Source organism: Primulina huaijiensis, chromosome 15 (assembly GCF_012295235.1).
Source record: "Primulina huaijiensis isolate GDHJ02 chromosome 15, ASM1229523v2, whole genome shotgun sequence".
Taxonomy (NCBI): domain Eukaryota; kingdom Viridiplantae; phylum Streptophyta; class Magnoliopsida; order Lamiales; family Gesneriaceae; genus Primulina; species Primulina huaijiensis.
The window spans coordinates 15,748,765-15,758,329 of NC_133320.1; the positions used below are offsets into that span (position 1 = coordinate 15,748,765).

The 9,565-nt window shown below is 37.4% G+C and overlaps 1 protein-coding gene across 1 annotated transcript; it reads right to left on the minus strand.

Moving 5' to 3' along the window:
- Window positions 1-836: 836 nt before the first annotated feature.
- LOC140958233 (uncharacterized) lies at window positions 837-2,013 on the minus strand. The gene is made up of 2 exons (XM_073415613.1): window positions 1,783-2,013; window positions 837-1,512 (listed from the first exon to the last, which is right to left on the minus strand). Exons 1-2 carry the CDS (start codon window positions 1,922-1,924, stop codon window positions 983-985), a joined length of 672 nt encoding a protein of 223 aa, XP_073271714.1. The 5' UTR covers window positions 1,925-2,013; the 3' UTR covers window positions 837-982.
- Between the last annotated feature and the right edge of the window lie 7,552 nt (window positions 2,014-9,565).

The window sequence follows — 9,565 nt, forward strand, 5'->3', positions numbered from 1 at the left end:
GATAATTTATAACATCGGGCATTCATTAATTTACGATTTCACCGTTTTAATTCTTATTTTCTTTCAAATTTTTATACAATTACGGAAAACTAATTATATAGTGTACCGTGTATCAATCAAATTCAACACAAAAATTTATCATTCCAATTGCATTATTTTTAGTCAAAATTTATTTTTCAAACGTGACTACTCAAACTTAAGAACCAAACTCATCTATCAATAAACCAAGAATAAAAAATTACTTTACAAAATTATTAACAAATTTTAAAAATAGATGGAATCAGTCATATTCACAAGAGACAATGAGTTATACCTAAATTTTGTGTATCGGAATGTGAGAGAAACAGTTGAAATTTTCGAGTATAATATGGTCCTAGCTAAGGCAAGGCTGGACATGAAGGAAAATTATTGGTTTAGTTTGTGAAGTCCCAAAAAAATGATTTTAATTTAAAATCTAATCCTAATTATCCAACATAAAACTCTTGTGAGACGGTTTTACATGTTAATTTTGTGAGACATATATTCTATTTTGATCACCCATTAAAAAATATTGCTTTTTATGCCAAAAATATTACCTTTTATGGTAAATATGAGCAGGGTTGAAGCGTGTCACGAATAAAGATCGTGACATCTTTTCTCGATAGACCTACTCATTATCTAAGCATTTGTAGGTCCCAAAAATATACGAGACACCTTTATTTTTGGCATGTTAATTGGTGTTGTTAAACTCCATTCAAATAATTCAGGTACTACGTAAATTTGCGACTCAAGCTCGAGCTGTCTCGATTTTTCCAACAATATGTAGCTAACCAATTATCAAAATTCCCTTGGTCGTGAGGGTGATGCCATTATAATCGATAAACAAGAAATACATAACTATTTTATATATACTGATACATCAAATACAAAAGAGCTAACCTATAGTTATAGTTAAGAAGACAAAAACAAAAACCTGTTGAATGCATGGAAAACATATATCCCATTACACCAGAGAAATGCCACACACTACAATCACCAAGTAAAAGCTACAATCGATGAAAATAGCTCGAATCGCCTGATGCAGAACCAATCCTAATTCCAACACCTTGACGGCTCCTCCCCAGTTCACCCCATCGAAACTCAGTTCTTTGTGCTCATCTTCCTCTCTCGTTTGCGTGTAAAGGGCTAGTCGTGCAGCCACAATCAACAGATCAGTCATCAATACGACATATAGAGGCCTATAAGCAATAAGGCTCTTTGATTTCACCACATTGTGAGGAAGATTAACATGGGATAGGACTATAAGAATCGCGATTATAGTTGAACACACGACTCTTGTGTTCTCGGAGGAGATTATGCTGGAGTTTATTTCTTTGGGAGTGAATGAATCAAGAAGTTGGATGAGTGGTTTCTTGCATGGATTTGGGCCATTTGTTTTTGTCTTGCAGGTTCTTGGAGTACTGATGATTGATGATTCAAATTGTTCTTCTTCACTTTCCTGCTTTATGGGCGTTTTAGGAGCATCATTTTTACCTTCAAAGAAACAGCTGAATAATTATTAAAGTTAAGCTGAAATGAACTCCTTCAAATTTTATCGTGCAGACGTTCAAGAAGTTTCCGTCTGATATAACAATGATCAGAATAACATGTCAACATCTGCATGCAAACTCCACAATTAATCAACGTCGACCCCAATATATATTATGAAATATTTAATCCATCTTCGATTTCAACACGACATATAATTAAACCGATCACGAGCTGAAGATATATAGACAATGATAGAGGAAATAACATACGCACCATGATAATCTGTTGTGGCCGGTTGAGAGTCAAATTGTGCGGGTAAACGATCCATAGCTAGGCTTTCGAGCCGACCTGTAATCAGCGCCAACCGATCTGACCCTCTGGACGATATCCTCCTCCTCCTCTCTTCCCTCTCCATTTCTCTATGTATACATGTGTGTTTTGTTGTGCGTGTGATCCAATGATCAATGGTAATATAATCCACTGGAGAATTTTCGGCTTGTCCTGTTTTGTATGCCAGACTTGTGTACACCTAATGCGTGTATACTGTTCTATCCCACAAATTATTATTATTTTAGTTCGAAAATTATCAAATAAATAGCATTTTCTAATCTGATTAAAAAAATATTAATAACATTATCTCAAATGCTATATTAAATGAAAGATGTTACGTAGGTATTCAAATTTGATAGGAAAAACAAGAAGAAAACAAAAAAATTGGCTTCCTTAATAAGAATTTGCTCCTCACAATGTGCTAGAGGTTTGTGGCAATTTTCTCCCAAGATACAACTACAACTCTTGGATAATGAGCACTCAAATATCCAAGTTCTATAACAAGGAAATGAATGTAACTCTCTTTTGTTGAAGAATGAAGAATAACAATACGCTAAATGATATGTGTGTTTGATTTTCAATAAATCAAGGATTTAATATTTTTCATGTGAAAAGACATGATCTTTCATTCATAGGGGTGTCCATTGGCCATTATAACTGACCTCAAGCATCAAACAATGCCAAGGAAATGAAAAAATATCAGAAAAACCCGAAGGAACGCCTCTGCGCGTGCATGCGCGCGCGTGCTGCCGAGAGCTGACAGAGCCTGCCGAGCTTCACCGGATTTTTTTTCCATTCGGTTTCCGTCCCTTACATGTTCTGACTACTCGTTTGAAGTTATTTCAACATTCTAGGAACTCATTTCGAGTTTAATTCAGAACCACCAAACTTAATATGTTGGAAAATTTTGATGCTTAATGAATGAAAATTAAGCAAATAAATCAATGTGTTTGATTTGGAAAATTCGAAACGAAGTACGGAGCTTAATGAACGAATATTAAGTTCGGTGGTTCTGAATAAAACTCGAAAAGAGTTCATCAAATGTTGAAAGAAACTCAAACGAATAGTCAGAACATGTAAGGGACGAAAACGAAAAAAAAAAAAAATCGTGAACAGTGGCAGGCGCGCACCTGCGCGCATGTGCGCGCGCCTGCCGAGCGCTCTCGGTAGGAGCTTCCGAGCGCTCTCGGCAGGCGCTGCCGAGAGCGCTCGGCAGCGCGCAGGCGGGCGCGCCCTGCACGCTCCTTCGGCTGTTTTTCGTGTCCCTTCGATTTTTCTGATATTTTTTCATTTCCTTGGCATTGTTTGATGATTGTGATCAGTTACCATGGCCAAGGGACATCCCCATGAATGAAAGATCATGTCTCTTCATTTTGAAAACATTAAATATTTGATATTTTGAAAATCAAACACACATTACATCATTTTTGCATATTGTCTTCTTCATTCTTCTTCAAGAGAGAGTTCCATCCATTTCTTTGTGATAGAACTTGAATATTTGAGTGCTCATTATTCAAGTGTTGTAGTTGTATCTTGGGAGAAGATTGCCACAAAACTCAAGCACATTGTGAGGGCAAATTCTTCTTAAGGACAAAGTGTTCAACACTTGCCGCTACAAGCCACATTCTCATTGTTTTCTTCTTGTTCTCCTCTCAATTTTGTATACCCCAACAAACATAATATTCGTTCATTAAGTTTTGTTCTTCGTTTCGAATTTTTCCAATTAAACACATTGATTAATTTGCTTAATTTTCATTCATTAAGCATCGAAATTATCCAACAGAAGAGTGTATGGTTAAATTACAGTATTTCTTTTCTAAAAAAATGAAACGTGAAAAATTATTTAAAAGAAAATAACCTCATGTTTAACGTTATATTTAGTTTTCTCTATATTATTAAATCACATAGGCACTAGTTGGTCTCGCGCCATAGGTGAGAGGCATAAATCTCTCACATTGGGGGAGAAGCGTATGTTTGAAGCTACGTAAAACCGAAAAAATCCTCAACCTAGTATTTAAATAATTAAAAAACAAAAAACAAACGGTTTGTCAAGGAATCTCTTTTTTTCCTAATTTCCAAATTTCAAGTACACATATTATTTCTCCATCATCAAAATGTTGGAGAAAAATCCACATGCATACCATAAAATCTATCATGTTAAATCATTAAAAATTTGATTGAATATACTACATTACCATGAGGTCCACAAGTCACGTAGATAATGAAATCCATTATATGTGTATTGTATATTCTTGACTATTTCCTAGTCAATTTAGACGTCTAAAATAAGAATAAGGGTCGTTCGAGATCGACACTAGCATCTGTGATGTTAACGTCGTGTTTCATTGATATGGGCATGGAGATGTCCAATCATACATATGGGTAATCATATGATTATTGTACCGAACAATTCTCTCTCGGAATTTTCAAGTGTTTATCACTTTTCGAGTGGAATAAGTCTGCGGTTATGGTTGTACATCATTAGTCATTTGACTCGAGATAACATAGAGGCTATACGTACTACTGCTGAAATTTGACTCGTTTCACGCCTACGTAAGAGTGATCAGGTGGCATGATTGAGTGTAGTTTTGACATATGTAGCAGTCAATGTGTTGTAGTCGGGGGTTCACTGATCACCTGTGTATGGGGATCGATTAAGATGCCCGAATACACAACGGAAGTTTCAAAATATTTTTCATTCAAGAAAACCGAGCATCCTAAACACTAAGATGTGTAGCAAATACAATAAAACACAAAATGACATTCATAGAGTGTTTAAGAAATATACCTATCAATCTTTCAAATTTGATGATGGCTCCAACTTAGTTGTCAAACAACTAAACTCTTGAAGGGATGACCCAATCTACAAGCTTTCAAGAGCACACCTTGCTCAAATGATTCTTTCCTTCAAAATTAGGTCCACCACTAACAAAGTAGAACCACTCTAATTTTGCACTAGAAAAATTAGAGCATTTTTCATTGAGAAGAGTATATTTTTCTCAACCAAAATGAAAAAGAAAATTAGAGAGAATAGGTGGAATAGTTCGGCCATCACAAGTGCTTGGAGGAGAAAGAAGACTTTTCTTGATTGTGTAAAAAGTTGAGTTAGCATGATAGACACATGTCTTGTTAATTGAAAAAGTTGTCTCCCAACTCTTCACCTCACATGCATGCAATTCTATTTGGGTTTATAACAATTATAAAGCACATAGACTTTTATTTAAATATCTCACACACATTTGAGACCATTTAAACTTTACTTGAATTTACTCAAGCCCACTAGTTGAATAATTATTTTCTATTGAGCTCTACAAGACCTAATATTATTTAATTAATTCAACACTTGAATTAATTAAATTATTTGGACTTTACTAGGCACACTAGTGTTAAATTAATTCAACATTTGAATTAATTTAATTTAGTCCATAATAATGTTTATGAAAATCACAATTTTCAAATACATTACTTATTTGGCCAACTTTTTAATTTAGGAACACTTCCTCAAATTAAAAGTTACATTCCCCATAATTCTCTTATAGAAGTCATACCTCTATTTTTCTTTACGCTTATAAACTCCTTTATAAGCCTTTCAACACATTGAACTTTTTTACTTCTCAACGGGATCTAGAAAGTTAGCACTTGTGTGACCCTCAATGGTTCAATTATACAACTAGCTGTGGGTTCACATCTCAATGTGATTTGGGACTAAACATGTCCTTATTTGAGCATACCCTAGTTGCTTCATTCTTACTTATAGACTCCTTGATAATAAGAACGTCAGAACTCAAGTCTGATAGTACCCAACCAATCATGTTAAACGCCTATCAGCATCGCTTACATGATTCCCTAGCTATCAAATGATAGTGCCTGCAAGAACCATTCTATTATGGTTAGCGTACAGTACGGTCCCTTCATCTCATATATCCCGACCGATTCGACAACTATTGGTATATCGAGAGCTATCAAAGGATCGATGATATGTGTCATGTCGTAATCCCATCGATGGTGTAATCTATGAAACCCCTTTCATAGTTACCACCAACACTCTGTTCAGAGATTTCATACTACATACACATAGGATATCCATATCCGAAGGTAAGCGGTGAATCCCCGACTACAATGCATCGACTCCTATATGTTCCGACAGAACATCCAACCTTGCCACCTGATGACCCCATGAGAGTCGGTAAACAAATCAAAGTGCAACGCTAGCATATAGAGTCTCAATGTTGTCCCGGGTCTAAAGGCTTATTGGTGTACAACCATAAACTAGGACGTTTCCACTCGATAAGTGAGAACCACTTGGAAAGTCCTAAATGGAGGGTTATTCAGTGTACTCTACCAGGAGCACCTATCTGCATGCTCGAACATCACAATGTACAATACCAATGAAACATGGTACTCATATCGCAGATACTAGTCTCAAACTCGAGCGGCCTATATCCTTCTTATCGGCGGCTGAATCGACTAGGAACTGTTTAGAATATACAGTATTCCAAATATGAGTTTCATGATACTCATCATATGAGCATCTCATATTCTTTCTGCTATTTGTATATTCAAGGAATTTACCTATCAACTAGCATGGGTATACAGATAAAGATATGCTACAACAATAATTTCAAATATAATTAAAATAAAGATTGTTTATACATAGAGTTTCATTGTGAACACTCGGCCAACACTTGGCTCGACGGGCACCTACCATAACAATCTTCCACTTGCACTAGAGCCAACTACCCATATGTTTCAAACCCATTGATTCGCGATGTTTCTCGAATAATGGTCCAGGTAAAGGCTTAGTTAGTGGATCAGCAACATTATCTGTGGAGTCGACTTTGTCAATCGACACTTCTCCTCTTTCCACAATCTCTCGGAGGATGTGGTGCTTTCTCAATATGTGTTTGGATTTCTGATGAGACCTTGTTTCTTTTGCTTGAGCTATAGCTCCCGTGTTGTCACAAAACACCGGGACAGGAGCAACTCCATTAGGAATGACGCTCAACTCTTGGACGAAATTCCTTATCCAAACAGCCTCCTTTGCTGCAGCTGATGCAACAATGTATTCAGACTCAGTGGTGGAATCCGTAGTACTGTCTTGCTTGGAACTCTTCCAAGAGACAACAGCACCATTGAGCATGAATACAAACCCAGAGGTTGACTTCGAGTCATCGATATCGCTTTGCAAGCTAGAGTCGTTATAGCCTTCCAATTTCAGTTCTCCACCCCCATAAACCAAGAACAACTTATTGGTCCTTCTCAAATACTTGATGATGTATTTCACAGCTTTCCAGTGTGGAAGACCAGGGTTCGATTGATATCTACTCACTACAATTAGTGTAACAGCCACGTCAGGACGTGTAGATATCATCTCATACATGATGCTACCAATTGCAGATGCATAATGAATGCTTGTCATCGCCGCTATCTCTGCATTAGTCTTGGGAGACATAGACTTGGATAGGGACACGCCATGACACATTGGTAGATGTCTTCTCCTGAACTCATCCATCGAGAACCGCTTCACGATGGTATCAATGTATGTGGACGGGGTGAGACCAAGCAATCTTCTTGATCTATCTCTATAGATCTGTATTCCCAATACAAAAAATGCTTCACCCAAATCTTGCATCGAGAACTTACTTGCTAACCATATTTTAGTTGATTGCAACATTCCTACATCATTCCCAATGAGTAGAATGTCATCAACATAAAGCACCAGGAATGTCACAGCATTCCCACTGACCTTCTTATACACACAGGGTTCCTCAGGATTCTTAGTAAAACCAAACTCTTTGATTGTACTGTCGAATCTGAGGTTCCAACTCCTAAATTCCTGCTTTAGACCATAAATATATCTCTGAAGTTTGCATACCATATGCTCACTTCTGATAGATATAAACCCTTCAGGTTGAGACATGTAAATATCTCTTCCTTAATATCCCCATTAATAAAAGCTGTCTTGACATCCATCTGCCATATCTCATAGTCTTACCATGCAGCTACGGCTAGCAATATCTTTATAGACTTAAACATTGCAACAGGAGAAAAGGTTTCCTCAAAGTCAACTCCTTGTCTTTGAGTATATCCTTTTGCCACCAATCGCGCCTTGAAGGTCAATACCTTCCCATCCGCTGCAAGTTTCCTTTTGTAAATCCATTTACACCCTATGAGAACAGTTCCCTCAGGTGGATCCACAAGATTCCACACTTAGTTCGAATGCATGGAATTCATCTTAGATTCCATAGCTTCCAGCCATTTGGATGAATCGACATCAGATAACGCTTCTTTGAAGGTCCTTGGATCAGATCCATGGTTCGGCTCATCATGGCCATCTTTAAGAAGCAGACCATACCTCATAGGTGGTCTCGAAACTCTCTCGGATCTTCTAGGAGCTTGTATCTCTTCTCTTGGCTTTTCGGGTGTGGGTTCTTCAATTGTGGGTGTCTCTCGAACTTTTTCGAGTTCTATCATCTCTCTTTTTCTATCCAATAGAAATCATTTTTCCAAAAATGTTGCATTCCTAAACACAAACACCTTTGTTTCTTGAGGATGATAGAAATAATATCCAACTGTATTCCTTGGATATCCCACAAAGTAACATAAAATGGATCGACTACCCAATTTATCTCCCACTGCCTGCTTCACATAAGCAGAGCATCCCCATATTCTAAGATAAGAATATTTGGGAGGCTTACCCATCCATATCTCATATCGTGTCTTGTCAACTGCCTTTGAATGGACATTGTTCAACAAAAGTGCCGCTGTCTCAAGCGCATATCCCCAAAAAGATGGATGCAACTCTGTGAACCCCATCATAGACCGAACCATGTCCATCAAAGTCCTGTTACGACGCTCTGAAACACCATTCAACTGTGGTGTAGCAGGAGGAGTCCACTGCGAGAGAATCTCATTCTCCCTTAGATACTCTTGGAACTCGGCACTCAAGTACTCACCACCTCGATCCGATCGAAGTCACTTGATGCTTCGTCCCAATTGTTTCTCTACTTCACTTCTGAATTCTTTGAACCTTTCAAAGGCTTCATATTCGTATTTCATCAAATACACATACCCATACCTCGAAAAGTCATCGTTAAAGGTGATGTAGGCATGTCCATGCTTAGTGGTGATGCTGAGCGGACCGCACATATCGGTATGGATCAAATCCAATAACCCTTTGGCTCGCTCCGCATGGCCGTTAAAGGGAATTTTGGTCATCTTTCCTTTTAGACAGGATTCACAAGTTGGGAGAGAATTAATATCGGACATATCAAACATGCTCACTCCCACTAGCTTGTTCATCCTTCTTAGGAAAATATGTCCTAATCGAGCATGCCAAAATTGTGCCGTATTAAGAGTATCTTGCTTTCGCTTGTTTGTTGTTATTGCTTGGACATTGTGGAATATCTTTCAATTTTAAGTTATAGAGATCGTTTTCAAGTTCTCCAGCACCTATTAAACATTCATTCTTGTAAATGTTGCAAACACTTTTGCTAAATAAACAAGAATATCCATCTTTACCAAGCATAGAAATGGAAATAATGTTTTTCACCAACTCAGGTACGAACAAAACATCTCTCAAAATCAACTTAAAATAATTGTTCACTAACAAGTAAACATCTCCCACGGCTTTCGCAGCAACTCTTGCTCCATTGCTCCTCTTCAAGAAGGTCTCACCTTTCCAGAGCCTCCTACTTCTTCCCATCACCTGTAAATCATTACAGAG